This window comes from Panthera leo, chromosome B2, assembly GCF_018350215.1.
Source record: "Panthera leo isolate Ple1 chromosome B2, P.leo_Ple1_pat1.1, whole genome shotgun sequence".
NCBI lineage: Eukaryota > Metazoa > Chordata > Mammalia > Carnivora > Felidae > Panthera > Panthera leo.
Window position 1 is genome coordinate 132,115,414 of NC_056683.1, and position 18,498 is coordinate 132,133,911.

Below are 18,498 nucleotides of genomic sequence, written 5' to 3' on the forward strand. Positions count from 1 at the left end.
AAATAAACTTAAAAAAATAAATTAAAAAAAATGTTAACCACAATGAGTGGATAAATCTGGTTTCATATCATTTTTACCTTTCCTAAATTAGACATCATGATTAACCCTCTAATACAATTAACAAAAGTTACAGACGTTTTTCTAATTTCCTTTTTGGTTATATTTTCTCTTGCAGGGTTACATTTTGCCATCTGCCTTTCCAGAGTAAGTGGCTCTATGTGGGCACTGAACGAGGTAATATACATATTGTCAATGTGGAGTCCTTCACACTCTCAGGCTACGTCATTATGTGGAATAAAGCCATTGAACTGTGAGTTTGAGCAAATATTCCATATCTGAAAGTATCAGGACCATGTATGATATCTTTATATAATAGCTAATGAGTAAATCCGTGTGGAATTAAATATGTCAGACATTCTTGATATTAAACACAGATTTATTAGCCTTTTCTAAATATTATACTATTAACAGTTTGTACATTTAAATGTTCTGTATATATACAGATAGATAGATATGTGATCATATGTATATATAAACCTGTGTATGTATGTACCAATTGTAGCATAAGTTTAATGAAACAATTATTAGGTGAAAAACACTCCCATTTTTTTTTCTGTACTTTTATCTTCTGTTTATTTTTCTTTCAGATGTTAGTCATACCCCACTAAGTTGATTTCATGACCCACTAATGGGTTGCCACCAGTGTTTAGAAAACATTGATCTAAACCGGTACTTGATATGTTTAAATAACTGACAAATATAATGTAAATGTTTACAATATAATATTGCAGAATTTGACAATTTGTTAATTTTGATATAATGATGATTGTTTTCATTTAACAATCCTTAATTTTGATATGATGATTGTTTTCATTTAACAATAGCAACAAAAACAGGGTTCAGCTGTAAGGCCTTAAGGATCTTTAGCACTAACTTTGCACTTTGTTTTAGAATCTTATCTTTATATCTTTTTAAATTTTTTTTTTAACGTTTATTTATTTTTGAGACAGAGAGAGACAGAGCATGAACGGGGGAGGGCCAGAGAGAGAGGGAGGCACAGAATCTGATACAGGCTCCAGGCTCTGAGCTGTCAGCCCAGAGCCTGACCTGGGGCTCGAGCTCACAGACTGTGAAATCATGACCTGAGCCAAAGTCGGATGCTCAACCACTGAGCCACCCAGGCACCCCAACTCTTATCTTTATATCTTATCTCAGGTTTTTTCTCATATTATTTAGACATAAAAATAAAAATGTATGGACATTGACAAAATTCATTTTCGATGTTTCGTTTGCTTTTAAAATTTTTTTTAACATTTATTTGTGAGAGACAGAGAGACAGAGCATGAGTGGGGGAGGGACAGAGAGAGAGGGAGACACAGAATCCAAAGTAGGCTTCAGGCTCTGAGCTGTCAGCACAGAGCCCAATGAGGGGCTCAAACTCACAAACTGTGAGATCATGATCCGAAGTCGGATGCTTAACCTACTGAGCCACCCAGGTGCCCCATCTTTTGTTTGTTTTTAAACAAATAGTTCTGTATTATTGCATTCCACAGAATTTGACATAAGGATAAATTTGTGGCATCACTCTTAAGCAACGTCTTGGTCAACTATTATAATGTACTAAGCCTGGTTTTTCTTCCTGTGGCAGTAATGTTATCATATCTCAGTGCCTTGGTCCAAGGTGTGGGTTTTTGTGGTTGTTCTTTGAGTTGATCACAACATCCACTAGGTTGGCCTGGTGCAGATAGACGTCTGTATGGTTTCACAAAGGTCTCATGAAGTGGGCTGGTGTCTCAACCCTTGGAATTTATGAATAGGGAGGTGCTTATTCCTACTGTATGGGCATAAATTCAGCTCCATTCTTATCTATATGACTTCTTTTTCTCTGAGCATGTACAGTGGCATTAGTTTTGTTGTTTTGTTAAAAAACATAATAGAATTTTTCCTATTTTTTTGTGGGTGAACTATGGAACTATGGATGCTCCAGTTGGAAGCTAGAGTTGAGTAAAATAAGATAGCAATATTTTAGATGATGCTTATTTAAAAATATTAATTCTGAGAATTCTACCATGAGAATAGATTTTTTTTTGTGCTAAAATACTACATTGAATATTCCTATACAGAAAGTGTACTTGTAAATTTTGTGGATTTGTATCAATGTCACTATTTTTCCTCTGATTGCTATGTTTTGTTTTAGTTTTTATTTAAATTCCAGTTACTTAACATACAGTGTAATATTAGTTTCAGCTACACAGTATAGTGATTGGGCACTTCCAGTGCTCATCACAAGTGGCCCTTTAGTCCCCATCACCTATTTAACTCATCCCCCACCCAAATTTTCCTCTGATTCCTATTTTGATCCATAGTAAGAACTATACATTTCTTACCAATTACTTACTGAATTGTTCTCACCCTTTATAAATACATCTTTATCGTCCATTCATTGGTTTCATTATAATGAATATATAGTTGTATTGAAATTTTTAATTGAGAAAAAAAAGTCTTGCTAACTTTTCTTTTTTAGGTCATCTAAATCTCACCCAGGACCCGTTGTCCATATAAGTGATAACCCAATGGATGAAGGAAAGGTAGAATTTTTTCCTAAAAAATGACTTATTATTTAAATGCATGGATCTTGGTATTTTTTAAAAAATATGCAAACTGTTCTAGTGCCACATGTATTTACCTTGCAAAGTTGACATTTCTAACAAATGTTGTCCATCATAGACATTTACTGGTTTATTTAAATATTATGAAGAACAAGTGAAAGAATCATTTATAATTTTAAAGAACACAAAAAAACCCTAAGGCAAATAAAATGTAATAAGTACAATTCAAAGTTATTTATTTTTGGCATATTAAGATTTTGTGGAAATCTGGCAAAAACAGTTTTCTTTGCTTTCGAATTATTTTTAACACTTTATACAAATTTTGTAGCATTTAGCACATAATGCCTTATGTTAGAGGTGTCTCTGTACTCCTCACTCTTCAGTTTTTCTTCATAGATAGCTTAGATTAATAATGTAGAGATTTTTTAAAATATTATTTCACTTTTTATACTCAAAACCACTTTCATATAGTCAGTATCTAGCTATTGTTTAGATTTGTTAATACATTTAAAAATAAAAATTCCTTTTCCATGAATCTCTTACGTAAATAGTTTTATGATATCATCCTACATAAACGCCAGGAAGTTTATCACTATCAAAAGTCAGTGAGATGAAACTTCTAGATTTTGTGAAGGTTTTTCCTTTCCTCAACTAATGGGAGTGGTCTAGCCTGTGTGTTGTATAACACTATTCTTTTATTTGCTACTGGGAAAACAAAGGCATAGCTCTACTGTTTGGAGTTAGCTTGTAATCATACAAATGTATGCTTTGAGAGAAACTTCACAGGAAGCAAGTTACAGTAACCTATATCTACACTTTATTTATTTGATACAAGGTACTTGTTTAGAAGCCTTTAGGTGGGAGGCATGGCAAGAGAATTGAAAACTTCCCTCCCTTCTTTCTGGACTCAGTCACTAAGTCATTTCAATCATTTCTTTGCAGTGTCTGTTTTTTATTCAACCTCATTACGGCCACTGTAGTTCAAGCGTTCCAACCCATTCATGAGTCGTTTCCAGATCAGTCTTCCTAGAATGCTGTTTTAATGTTATTGCTCTCCTTGTTGAAAAGCTTTCGGTGGTTCTGCAGTATCTCACAAGATACAGTTTCCTTAAAACATAGCTCCTAGGTTCCACTGTCTTTCATAACACCTTCACCTGAATGCTCTGCTGAAGCAAATAGTTACTGTTTCCCAGATGTGAGCTGTTCTTTGCTGCCTACCTGCCTCCTGTATGGGAGTCCCTTTGTATGCAATGCTTTTCCACTGAATGCTGTCTGCTGAATTCGTACCCACATTTTGAGGCTTAGATTAAATATATATCTTTCGTGATATCTTTGCTGTTAATCCTGACTAAAAATGCTTTCTCTCACTTTCAAATCCATTAGCACCTTAGTTGTGCAAGTTTTACAGTACTTGTCACCTATTGCCATGTATTAGAAATATGTGCATATCTCACGTCCCCTGTGCTCGAGAGACCCCTTGAGCATAGAGAGATTTACAAAGGTTTATGTTTCCCATAGCACCTGACATAGAAATAGTAATTCCTCAGTATATACTTAATTTATTGTATAAATAAATTACGTATAGCTGCTTGTATCATCCTCACTTTTTGAAACCTGGCATTATGTTATTCTCCTTAGTTTCCAGAGTTAATCTCATCTAAACGTTGTTGAAATATTAAGGTACTAGACTAGTTTATATTGTCTAACCTTTGATTTCTAATAGAAAAGCCCACTTTGTATCAGTGACTCTTCTGCTGTTTCCAAAGATCTTTGTAACATTGTGTCACTAAAGAAAGGCGACGGGGCAGATTCCTTCAAAGCTAACCTTATAGGAGATGCCACCACAGTAAGCAAAGGCCTTGGCTAGGGAAGGTTAGGCGTTAGTGTAAACTTACTTAGGATAGTAACAGTAATGACTGCCACTTACTGAATTCTGCTTTATTTTGGGCACCGTGCTTTCTACTTTATATGCACTATTTTATTCGATCCTCTTAACAATTTGTAAGTTAGTTGTCTTCCTGAATTTACAGATGCTGAGGCAGACACTTGGTGTGATTACGTGTTCCAGAGGTACAAAGCTAGATAGCGACAGAGCTGGAATTTTGAATACTGATCGTTCTGATTCCATCCCCAGAGTTATTGATGTTGCAGAGAGTCCCATTCATATTGAGTGTGCCCACTAATTTTTTTAGGAGAGAAGAAAATAAAAGGAAACTGCTCAACAGTATGTAAATTAACATCTCTGAGAAAAGATTCTAGTGGGAATTAATATTGAAAGAATTTTCCATGTTTAAATACCATATCTTTTAAGTTAGCTCTTCTATTTTTATAATATTTAGGAGATTATGGGGATTAAAGTCTAACCTGTTGACACAGATTTCTAACATTCTTAGGATATTAGAGCAGGCTAGAGATGTTAAAACTTACTATAACCCTCTTATGTTATTAACATCTGGATGGATAAAATTACTTCCTTAATGTTAAATGGCTACTAAGTAACAAATCTAAGACGAGAGCTTAAGGGACCTATGTCCTGAGCAATCCCGTGCTGTTTACACTGTATATCAACTCTTAAGTTTTATCCTTTTCCATCTCTTATTCCTGAAGTTTCTCTATTACTTCCCCCTCAGAAAATGCCATATTACATGTCTTAAGGTATTTAGAGGGACTAGGAGAAGGTAAAGGAAACAAATACCAGTTTTTCCAGAAGGAGTATGTATCTCACATTGTCTAGAAAAGGACAGTTTGTATTAGCAAAATTAACTATACTTCCTGACAAGGTGGGGGAAAGTTTGTTAGCTTCAATGATTGTCTTTTCAGATACCCCTGAAGTCTGAAACCCACAAAATTGCTATTTCATTAAAATTATTGGGACCGCCCCAGACTTTGTTCATATCCCCAGATTACATTACAACTATTAGCTACCTACTAGTCATTTATGTGTTTATTAAACAAATATTTATTGTCTTCTGTGTACTAGGCAATATAATAGATATTAGAGACATACAGATGAAAATGCATGTGTTGGCATAGGAGAAGGAAGATCTTAGTCTATCTAGAGAAGTGGGGAGTTGGCTTACCCAAGGGAGCATCACTAAATTGAGACTTAAAAATGAATAGAAGATCACTCAGAGAATAAAAGAGAAGGAGGTTTCAAACAAAGGGAATACTGAGATTTGAAAAAGCCAAGTTCGGGGGTTGTGGGCAGAAGAGGTTTGATAGTGGACAGTCTGTAAAGCAAGGACATGCATTCCATTCTGGAATTTATTTATTCCCTCCCAAAATATATTAAGTACCTACAACATATCAGTCAGGCTCCGTGTCTTACGGTGGTGGTGAACAAGATAAGACCAGTCCTTGCCTAAATAGGCTAGTATTATAGTCAGTAAGAAAATTCAGCTAAGGAAAAGGCCACTATTGTGTAGCGATCCTTCAGATTAAAAAAATGTACAGAGTGCTGTTGAAGGACATAGGAATGGGATTGACTTACGTTTGGCAGGTCAAGGAACGCTTCCCAGAGGAAGTAATAGCTAAAACAACATCTAGATGTTAGTAGGATTGGTCAGGCAAAGAGGGAGACCTTGAAATGTGGCCCAGGTGGGAAGGCAGCAAAGGTAAGAGAGCATGAACGGAGAGATGTGCTGGAGTGTATTGGGTAAGAGGGATGTGACAAGGGACGAAGCTGGAGAGGTAAGCAGCAGTCACACCATAGTAAATCTTACAGGTCATATTACTCAGTTTGGACTTTATCCTAAAAGTAATGGTAAGACAATAAAAAAGTTTAAATGAAAGCATGCATTTCCATAATCAGGTTTGCATTTTAGAACTGTTAAAACACTAGCTACAATAGGGAATGAGTTTAAAAAGGAGCAAAACTGGGGTCGGGAGACTGAGAGACCAGAAAAAAAAACTTTGTGTCTTGAACCAGGAGAGAGGTATTGGAGGTGGGGGAAAGTGGAGAGATAATGGAACGTAATTTTAATTTTTTTTTTTTTTTTCAACGTTTATTTATTTTTGGGACAGAGAGAGACAGAGCATGAACGGGGGAGGGGCAGAGAGAGAGGGAGACACAGAATCGGAAACAGGCTCCAGGCTCTGAGCCATCAGCCCAGAGCCTGACGCGGGGCTCGAACTCACGGACCGCGAGATCGTGACCTGGCTGAAGTCGGACGCTTAACCGACTGCGCCACCCAGGCGCCCCTATTTCAGTATTTTTTTTTTAATTTTTTTTTTTTTTTTCAACGTTTATTTATTTTTGGGACAGAGAGAGACAGAGCATGAACGGGGGAGGGGCAGAGAGAGAGGGAGACACAGAATCGGAAACAGGCTCCAGGCTCTGAGCCATCAGCCCAGAGCCTGACGCGGGGCTCGAACTCACGGACCGCGAGATCGTGACCTGGCTGAAGTCGGACGCTTAACCGACTGGAACGTAATTTTAAAATCACCGGATGATTTTCCCTGATGAGGGAGACGAGAGTTAGGGATGATCCTCCAGATGTTTGTTTGAGCAACTTAATGAACATTAAGACAGGAAATAGAGAGACACAGTGTAGGGGGAAAATAACAAATTCACTTTTGGACACGTTTACTTTGAGGCTCTTACGGAGTTAGTAAAGGGAGCCGTGACCACTGGAATTGGAATCTCATGAGAAGGATCTAGGCTGGATATAACTTGGAACTTATCAATAGATAGATGAGTAAGTGAGATTATCTAAAATGTGTTGAATTAGGAGAGTTTGTAAACTCGAAAGCACCTACAAATGTTAATTTTTAGTTAGTAATTTATTATGTTATATTAATTAATGAAAATGTACACACCGGACTTCAAAATGGTACTGTTTTCTTTCTCAATAACTAGTTATATATGCTGAGTCACTAATCATCAAACATATATGTATGTAATGTATAATATTAATATATAATATATAATATACTGCAGTGCAGTATCCTCATCATTCATATGATTAGCAATGAAGATGTGTAATTATAATTTTATACTTAAAACGTGAATGATAATATTTATCTTTATTGTCAGCAAATAAATGTTTCACATAATTAATATCATTCCTAGGTCATATGGCATTTTCTTTTATTACAGCTTTTGATTGGCTTCGAATCTGGAACAGTGGTGTTATGGGACCTCAAATCAAAGAAAGCCGACTACAGATACACGTATGATGAGGTAATAACATTAGTTTTGCTACTCAAACGTTATTTTTGTCATTTTTCTAGTTCAGAACAGCTTCTCTAAGAACTTAATTGGTGATTTTAGTTGAGGCAACCTTTGTAATTGTAACACTTTTTAAATATATAAAACAGATAATCACATAGCTTAAAAGATTTAAAAAACAAAAAAATCTCTTCTCCACCCCTGTCTTTTGGCCTTTTAATCCCTTTACCCCTGGGACTAGTGTCAGCCATTTATCTCGTTGGTTCTCCTAGAAGTATTCTGTCATTTACCAGAAAATTAATAAATGTATCCTATTTTTTTTTATTATATACAAGTCATAGTAAACTGTAGACAAGTATAGTTTCACTTGTTTTAAGTTCCAAAGAAAGGGGAGCCTGGGTGGCTCAGTCAGTTAAGCGTCTGACTTCGGCTCAGGTCACGATCTCGCTGTCCGTGAGTTCGAGTCCCGCGTCGGGCTCTGTGCTGACCCCTCAGAGCCTGGAGCCTGTTTCAGATTCTGTGTCTCCCTCTCTCTCTGACCCTCCCCCATTCATGCTCTGTCTCTCTCTGTCTCAAAAATAAATAAACGTTAAAAAAAAAATTAAAAAAAAAAAAGATCCAAATAAAGATTGATTGTGGTTGACCAATGTCTTTTAAGTCTCACAAACTGTAGGCCTCTCCTCACCTTTTGCCTTCCCTCCTTACTGCATTCCTTCTTTCTTTTTTAAATTTTTTTTAACGTTTATTTATTTTTGAGACAGAGAGAGACAGAGCATGAACAGGGGAGGGGCAGAGAGAGAGGGAGACACAGAATCTGAAACAGGCTCCAGGCTCTCAGCGGTCAGCACAGAGCCTGACGCGGGGCTTGAACTCACGGACTGTGAGATCATGACCTGAGCCGAAGTCAGACGCTAAACCGACCGAGCCACCCAGGCACCCCTGCATTCCTTCTTTATGGCCATTTATTTGTTAAAGGTAGAGTCTCCCAAAGACTCGATTTTTCTGGCTCCGTCCCTCTTGTGTTTAACTTTTTTTTTTTTTTTTTTGCCCTTAGATTTCCTATAAAATGGATAGTATGCTGAGGCTTGATCGAATTCAGATTCATTTTTCATTTTTAGCGAGACTTCTTCATAAATGATGCTGATGCATTTCTGTTAGGTGGAGTGTTAGTGTCTGTGAGGTGAGCAGGCAGTGTTGTTCAAGGCCTAGATTTATTAATGGATAGAGGTTGCAAAACGAAGGTGTAATTCTGTAATTCCTCCTCTACTTATTAACTCAGACACTTGAGTGTAAAGAGAAACTTCTTCTCATCTACTATTTGGTTAATAGTAGTACAGTTCTTAAGAAAAGCATCAATGATTCTCTCATTTTACTTCGATATTTACTCTAAAGGGGTTGTTCTCTAGTAATCTCAATGATGACCAATTTGTTCTTGCTTCTAGTTTCACTATGTACTTAAGGATTTAAACATGTTTGCTCTCCTTTGACGCGTTGAAGTTACTATTCTTACTGATTTTCAGATTGTTCCATTTTTGGTCAGTGAACCTCCTCCTTTTGGTTCCTGAATTCTTTGGTGATAATAGTCACGGATAGCTTCCCTGCCATTATTATAACAAAGTGTAACTATTAATTTTGCATATTTTTGTTTCAAACTTAGGATGTTTTTCTTATGAAATGTGGCTCAGTCAGTGTGAAATGGTATCCAGTAACTGTAATCTGGGGATTAGTAAGGGTCATGATTTCTAATTCAATGACTAGAGCTAGGAGGTGTATCAGTGGTTTTTCTTGTTTTTAAGATAAAATATGTCATGTCTTTGTATTGATGCTTTCAGTTACTTAAATAGCAGATGACATTGAGAAACTATAGTAATACTTGGAATACTTTATTAATATTTGCATAGTATCTTTGTAAGCAGAACTAAAAGAGAATTTCTTTTGTTTTCATAGCAGCATACTTTGTGTCTATTTTTTTCATAGTTTTTTAAGTTTTTATTTATAAGCAGCATGTGGCTCAATAATCAAGATCTCGTTGAAAGTATAAAAAAATATTTTTAACAGAAGGTTCCTATAATTTCATTGAAAGTTTTGACCTGTAAATCTATTTTCTACATTAAAGTCAGAGCAGATTTTAAAAACTAAATTGAACGAGATGATAGTAAACGTTGATAGTTTAAAATAGTTCAAGATTAAATCGAATGAGATAATAGTAAACGTTGACCTGTATATGAGTGGAGCTCTTAAGTTTCAGTTATGTGGTTTTGTGCTGCACTCAGCAGTTCTGCCATATTCCAGTAGGGCAGCTTTTAAAGTCAATTGACCATGAAGAACTAGGAGTGTTATCAACTTGAGTTGAGAAGTTATTTAAAGAGGACCTAGGAGAGTGATTTTATTTTTGGTGTTTTTTTTTGTGTTTTTTTTTTTTTTTTTTGCAGACAGAATAATATTAGAACAAAAATTGAAAGGTTACATACTTTGGTCATATAAAAATATTTCTCAGATAGTTTTTAAGTGGCTCAGAGGTATAAAATAACTTTCTAATCAAAAAAGGGTCTCTTCAGATTTTAAAAATCATCTCATTACTGTGAGAGATGGGTAACATGTTGGAGCTGAGTCTGAGGTTTTTTTTTTTTTTTTTTTTTAGTTGATCTTAGTTCCAAATCTATGTTTCTGTCTTAGAGTTTTAGTTGATTTAAAAAATCTGTTCTAGGGGCGCCTGGGTGGCTCAGTCGGTTAAGCGGCCGACTTCAGCTCAGGTCACGATCTCGCGGTCCGTGAGTTCGAGCCCCGCATCAGGCTCTGTGCTAACAGCTCAGAGCCTGGAGCCTGCTTCAGATTCTGTGTCTCTCTCTCTCTCTGACCCTCCCCCATTCATGCTCTGTCTCTCTCTGTCTCAAAAAAAAAATAAATAAACGTTAAAAAAATTAAAAAAAAAAAAGAATGTTTAAAAAAAAATCTGTTCTAATCTAATGCAACCAATTTTTTTTCTGATGGGATATTGATTGTAACTACTTGATAATTTAAGTTTAGCTATAGTTTATTCTGAGAAACTATAAGAATACATTGTTTTCGTGAATGTGTTGCTAATACATATATCACTATTATATCATCCTCATGCTGGCTTAAGGAATAAAAAGAATTAAAACAGTGTCAATATCGTATTAAATTTCATTTGCATTATAAGAGGGCTAATGGGAATGTAAAGGTTGTAACATGTTGACTTTAGCTTGGAAAATAGGAAAAGGTTAAAGTTGAAAATTATAATATTGATTGTATATAGCTTGGTGTTGAGATTTTCTTTCTAAAAATGGAATTCTTCACCCCTCTTCTATAGGCTATTCACTCTGTTGCTTGGCATCATGAGGGAAAACAGTTTATTTGCAGTCATTCAGACGGCACCTTGACTATATGGAATGTGAGGTCCCCAGCTAAACCTGTACAGACAATCACTCCACATGGTAAGAATGTATCCCTTTGAACGCTACAAAAATTGTGTACATTAAACTGTTTTGAATTTGGATTTTTTGTTTTGTTTTTGAGGATAAGGATGAGGGTTTTTTTAAGGAAATTAAAAATATATACACATATGGAAATAAAATGTAACAACCAGCTAATAAACTCTCTAAGTGTATTTACAGTTGATACTTCAAATTTGAACTTTGAGCAAATGAATGGCACATTGTCTTCTGAATATTGTTTGTCCAGTAGTCCAAAAAGTGAATAATTTTGTGAAAGATATAGGACTTTAAGCCTTTCTCATCTTAAAGTTATCACTTGCAAGTTGCATGCAGCTTGTGTGTGTGCAGCTTGTGTGTGTGTGTGTGTGTGTGTGTGTGTATACTGAAACACTTTGAACTCTACATAAGGTAATTTTATGCATTGAAGAATTATGTCAAAGGTTCCCAAGGTCACCCCAAGTTTGATGATTTACTAGTGAGACTCCCAGGACTCAGCAAAGGGATGAAGAGTAAAATCAACAAACGGAAAAGGTACATGAGGTAAAGTCTGGAAGAAGCTTCCAATAGCCCTCTCCCAGTGAAGTGACACAGGACATGTTTACTTGCTCTAGCAATGAGTTGTTACCAGATATGTGAAATGTTGTCTAACATGGAACCTCGTATGAGCCCAGGGGTTCGGAGTTTTTATTGGAGTCTCTCCACCAACACTTTCTGCTTTAGCGCATACCAAAATTTCAGATGCCCAGAAAGAAAGCAGGGATTCGTCATAAATTGTTTTGTTCATACAGACAGCTTAGGCACACTGTGTCACCCTTATCAGAATCGGCATTGTGGAAACCATCTCAAAAGCCAGTTACCAGATGCCAACCAAGAGCTAACCCTGCAAGCCAACCTTTCTAGGGATAGCAGTCTCAAGCTTGCTGTGTTAATTCTTTTCTGTGCAAGCTCTATTGACAGAACCTCTTAAGAAGGTTTTATTAGGGTGTTTATGAAGAGATTATGAAGGCCTTCTTTGAGTTTTGAATGAAGCTTAGGAATTTGTATTTCTTTATTAATCTGCATTCTCCAACCACCCTAAGAGATTCTTAACCAGTGAATTTAGGGAGATTAAAGGAATTGTTATTTTTTGGTAGTATATTGAAGAATATCCTGTAGTATTGCTAATATTTTATTTTTTGCTTTAAAATGATCAGTTCCTACTTTAAAAAAATATTAATCTAAATTATTGCAACATAGAAATTAAAGAAACAGTAAAATTAACGGTTTATCTACCTGTGTCAGGATGGGTTTTTAGAGTTGTTTTCTAGAAAAAAATAGTAATTCTTAAAGCCACACATTGTGATATACTTTACCATTGCTTTGTGGTAACAGTCTTCCAGAAAAACTATTTTAAATTTGCAACAGGTGTATTTATGTGTGCATCCAGAGGATAGCCCTTAATGATTAAGGTTCCAGTTTTTCTTAATATATTTTCATTTTTTATTAGTGCCTAGTTCTCTAGTCTTGGTGATACTCCTAGGAATTCCCTTAAATTTTAGGATCTCCTAAGACCTCTACATCCTAAGAATCCTGAAAACCAAAAAGTGGATGATTAGTTTCAAACCTTTCATTTCAAATCCAGGAGAAAATGAAACTAGTATCAAAGATGATAGAAATATACAACATTGGTTTTGCAGTTTTAAGTTTATCTAAATTTTTATCTTTTTACGTAAGAATGGTACTTTTTTTTCTTTTTAACGGTTTGAGAGTAAGTTGTTGACATACTGCTCAGTCACCCCCAAATATTCCAGTATCTATTTCTTACAAATAAGAACATTCTCCTGTATCACCACCTTTTGCCTTTTATCAAAAGGGTCTATATGCAGATTACATTTAGTTGTCATGTTTCTTCAGTGTCTTCCCAACTGGAACAGTTCTTGAGCCTTTTCTTGATTTTCATAACTGACAAATTTTGAATATTGTAGGTTAGTTATTTTATAGAATATGCCTGCATTTAGTTTTGTCTGATGTTTTTTCATGCTTAGATTCAGATTGCACTCTCTGAAAAGGTTTGCTTTCTTTTTGCTGCCTTCCAAGTGGAACTTGTGTTTGATTTGTCCACATTGATGGTATCTTATACCTTGGTCCCTTGATTAAACTTCTGTCAGAGCTCTCTATTACAGCATTCGTTTTCCCTTTGAAATTGATAACTATTTTAACTTGTATTTGTAATCAGTAAATATTTTGATTTGAAGGGAGTACTTTGAGACTGTATCAACATACTGTACCTCCTCAAAATTATACCCTCTGTTTTTAGCACCCATTGTTGTTTCTTGGCTGGATTAACTTTACTGTGATAATTGCCAAATGTTGACTTTCTTGTTTAATCTTGATCCCTTTTTATGCCAAAATCTTAGCTCTTTGAGAGCAGATTTTCAGAAGTGGCATAAAGTTTCTATAGAGTTTGTAGTATCTTAGCAAAGTCACTAGCTAAAATTATTTTTAAATGAATAAGACAGAATATTTGTAGTAATATGTTCTTTTCAAAATTAGAATCCAAATAAAGTGTAAATAAGTTTTTTCTGTGGCAGGTGTGAAAAAGTAGGATGGCATTTATTGCATATAATAGCAGTCTAAAAATGTATATGATCAGAAGTACTCTTAATAAAATATGAATTATTTTCAATAGTAATAATGTTTACTGCTTATTGCTAAGGGTGGGTAACCTACCAGAGTTAAGTTTATGTTAATAACTGATTTCAGCGACAAAACTAAATACATTTTTATACATTAAACTAGAAAAATGTGTTTTTCATGCCGTAACAAGGTGTCATATATTCCATATATAACCATACTTGTGGTGTATAATTTGGGTGTACTAAATGTCTGCTTTGATGGATTGAAATTTAGGGTTATTTTCTCATTAGTGTCTTCTGTTGTTGTCTCTTGCTTTTACTTTCTAACAGTTATGGTAAATTACTTTAAATATACTAGACTTAAAATTTTGTCCATTTTGATTTTTTTTATATTTAAACCCATTTAATGGTTGGGTATCTTCTTCTTAAAAAGCATTTGTAAGCATTACCTTGATAGTCAGGAAATGATTGTACTTTAAGACTTCTGCCAGTACTTTTATTACATGACGTTCAAGGTAAGGAATAGCTTGAGATGTCCTTGAAGAATTTGTTCAGAAGACGTAATCAACCTAACATGGGGTTTTAAAGTCAGAAGATTTGTGGTCAAGCCCTGGTTCCCTAGTTTCTAGGTCTGTGGCCTTTGGGAAGTCAGTTAATATTTCTGAACCTCAACATCCTCAATTATAAATGGGGATAATAAATGAATTTAGCCTTCTGACATGGTTGTTGTGGGGATTATTTTTACTTAAATTCAGCAAATATTGGGGCTACCATGTGATAGGCACTGTTCTATATCCTGGATCAAATAAACAAAATATAAGTGAAAGTACCTGAAAACTGTGATGTGCTATACATATGTGATTATAATAATTATAAATCTGGGTCTGGTATTTATTTGATAGGATAGTACCAAAAGATTTTTAGATTAGAGTATTGTTCCCCAAAATATATTTCACAATACAAATTTTTCTTACGTTAATGAATTTTTTGGTGAAAAAGCATGTTATAGTTGAAGATTAGGAAATGCTGAATTAAAATTGAGCATTTTCTTCACTGTAATACTTCATAACCTTTAATGTGTGCTACGAATTTCTAAGAGTATATATGTATATACACGTACACACATATAGGTACATCCCTATATATATTATTTATACGGTTTACAAATGCATTTATTTTATGTGGCTTTTCACAAACTTATTTGACTTTAGTATCTTTTATTTGGAGGACATCTTGTGGTTCTCTAGTGTTCTATGAAGTACACTTTGGGGAATGATGGGCTTGAACTATAACTGAATCGTAAGATAGTTCTCCAGATGTGTTAGCTATTATGTTCCAGTTACCCTTTGATGATATCTTTCATAGCTAAAGTTGTTTGCCGGACTCTTCTTCTGAGGGGCACAGCAGTTATCTAGATAGTAACGATCAGATTTCCAGTAAAGGAAAATAATTTGAATTCATTTAAGATAATTTTTTGATACAATGTTGGATAACTTTACAATGCATATAAAGATGGTTGATAGTTACATTTTTTCAGAAAGTTTTCATTCGTGTGTCTAAAATAGTTAATAGGTGATTTTTGACTAAAACAGTGATAGCTCCCTTTAATCTAGTTTTTATGAATTGCAGAGAACATTTCTTTGGCAATCAGAAAACCTGGAATGTAACTCTAGCTTTGCTATGTGTGAAATGACTTTGTGGAGGTAATTACTATTCTCTGGGACTTAGTGTCATCTAAGGTGAACAAGGTGATTTTTAAGGTGTAAAGTTTTGTGAATCTGTGGAAATAAAGCAGTATTTGTTCAATCTACTGACTGCAAAGTCATTTCATCTTGGTGGGCTATAAATGCTGTATCTCATATGGTAAGCCTAAGGGTGAGTTCCGCTTTTCTCTTTTTACCTGTTTGTCTCCTAGGACAGACAAGCTTTCATAATTTAGGAGGGAAGAACTTGATAATCCTGGAATGGCTCACATATTTACCCTGAAGCAATCATAATGATTCTATGATTTGCTGGTTCAGGGCACCACAGGATCTCCCCTCTAATCCTGGGTATGTGTGTGTCAATCAGAGTGAGATTTTTCTGATTGTCACCTTCATCAAAATCAGATGATTCTCAAAGGAGATAGACGTGATAGATGGTTAAAATCAATAGATGTCCGTTAAAGGACATGATATTTTAAAATTTATTTCCTAAAGCTTATTAATTGGTACAGTCTAATCTACTTATTAAGAAATAAACCAAGGTTGGGAAACTTTAATTCTGTTAAGTGTCACTGAAGAGAAAATAAAATCTTACATAAGTAAAAGTCAATACAGTATCTTAAAGATATGACATGCAAAAAATTGTATTAGTCTACCTTTAAGATTCACCGGAAGCATAAAACATTCAATAAATAATAAAACCATATTGCAGTTCTTTATATAGTTCATTACAAAGTTTTGCTCAGTTTATGAATTTGAAAGGACTTACCAGACTCCACAGAGCATATGCAAATAAAGCTTTTATTTCAAGGCAAAGGATATCATCCTGCAGCAGGAGAAACATAACGCAGGTAAGCATTCTGAGAGACGTCCCATATCCAAGCTCCCACAGGCATTTACATGTACACAAGGATCGTGCTGAGTCTCCCTCCAACCACCATCTGACTTCTGAGGAACTCAATTTACCCTTTCAGTGATCAAGCCAGTCTTGCCAAACCAATTAGGCCCATTGCCAGCCATCAGTAAAACTGTTACACTCGGGGTTACCAGGGGAGTTTTGGGGCGTTTTGGAACTTGAACAAGCATATCATAACTCCCGTTGCCCTTGGCCAAGAGTCAAAAACTACATATTCAGATATCTCCAGCTGGGGTGTCTTCACACTCATTAAAGAAAGAACACCCTCCTCGTTTCAGACTAGTATTGTTAACGGTGTGATTCTCCAGTGGAATCATTTTATTTTCTAGAACATCACCGTCCAATAGAAATGTAATGCAAGCTGCATGTGTAGTTTTAAATTTATTAGTAACTATACCAGTAACTGTTGAAAAAGGTCAAATTAGTTTTAATAATGTTTGAGATATTTCACATTCTTTTTTTATACAAACTTGAGATATTTCACATTCTTTTTTTATACTCTTTGAAATATATGTACTTTACAATTATACCACATCTTGGACTAGCCACATTTTAGGTGTTAAGTAGCCGTGTATGAGTGGTGGCTACCACGGTGGACTTTGTGATGGAGACCTAAATGATTTTACAATGAGAAACAAAATCTATATTTTGGAAATACTACTTTGATGGTAGTGCATCAGTTGAGCTGGCGGCAGAAGAGGGAGACCAATTAAGAAGCTTTTATAAACAATAAATATTGAAGATTTCGATCGTGACAACAAATGGGAAGAAATGGACATACGTGAATACAATTCTGGAATTTAATCTACAGGGCTTAGACCAATTCTTTGTGGCTGGGTGGTTTACAGGAATGGAGAACAGGGCATAGTAAGAGATAAGAAATCAGATGTGACAAGGAGGTTTATATGATTTATTAAGTTGTTTTATAATTAACCAGCTCTTTTCAACAACTTATCAAGGCAGTTCACAGGTATTTGAACAAGCACAAGCTGAATAAGCACAGATTTTTGCTGCTCGGGTGACATAGCAAGTAAGAGGTAAAATGACACCTAGTGGTGAAATCAGGTGATCCTCTAAACATCCTGTATATGTGCTGTATTAAATCTTATGCCTTGTTACTTACTTGATTTAGAAAATGGTTAATCTAGGATTACAGATGAATAAATTTTTCTGTAATGAAGCAATGATTGGTGACATAATTTTAAAAATCTGAGTTGGAAAAAAAAAAAAAAAGACTATGCTGATCAAAAGGACTCATTAAGGTCCACACAAGATTAATGAAGAAAGATGACTATAAAAACTGCAACATTTTTGACTTACGGAGATAATGAAACTACTCTGCAGCATCCTTATAGGGGGTGGGAAAAAAAGTTTACTTACAAAGAAATAAAAATCAGACTGGCTTTAAACTTCATTATAAGTTTAAATGCTGGACATGGTGGAACAACATGGAAGACTATTGAGCAAGACAAAAGCTAAGAATTTTGTCCCTAGCCATGTTTTGTGCATGACATATAAAAGCTTCAACTTGTAAGGATTCAGTAGATACACCACTCAATGTCCTTCTTTAAAACTCATCCTAGCCACTGAAAGAGTGGTGGTGAATATTGAAATAAATTAAATTGAGCTACAGTTGAATAATTGTTTACTTCATGAAGCAAAATGTATACAAAAGTAACCTTTGAGAAAATAAATATAAAATTTATGTCCGCATTCTCAAGTTTTATCAGTCTGACACTTTCATTAGAACTTTGGGGGGTAGAAGGAGAATAAAGGCCTGATGCTGGCTGTCAGAGCAGACATTTAACTTACTGGAAGGCCCTGTATTTCTGAACATACTGAAATAGTGGTTAAAATCCTGTGTTCCTTGTACAGTGTGAGGGACTAATTTTCAGATTTAGGTGTCCTTTTCTACCTTTCTTTTTTTCTCAATTCCCCTTCCCCACTCAGTAAACCAGTCTTCTCTCCTAGCAGTCCTTTCCAGTCCCTCCGTCTGGTGTTCTGCTTACTTTGTCACTGGCCACTTGGTT

At 35.2% G+C, this 18,498-nt stretch overlaps 1 protein-coding gene across 6 annotated transcripts in view; it reads left to right on the plus strand.

Annotated features, from left to right (window-relative positions):
- Positions 1-18,498, plus strand: part of STXBP5 (syntaxin binding protein 5) — a 168,461-nt gene that overhangs the window by 53,051 nt on the left and 96,912 nt on the right. For all 6 annotated transcript variants that reach the window (XM_042940033.1, XM_042940035.1, XM_042940037.1 and 3 more), the window contains exons 5-8: positions 176-310; positions 2,525-2,588; positions 7,708-7,791; positions 11,111-11,234. In XM_042940033.1, the coding sequence (XP_042795967.1) occupies positions 176-310; positions 2,525-2,588; positions 7,708-7,791; positions 11,111-11,234 (407 nt within the window). The remainder of the gene's footprint in view (positions 1-175; positions 311-2,524; positions 2,589-7,707; positions 7,792-11,110; positions 11,235-18,498) is intronic.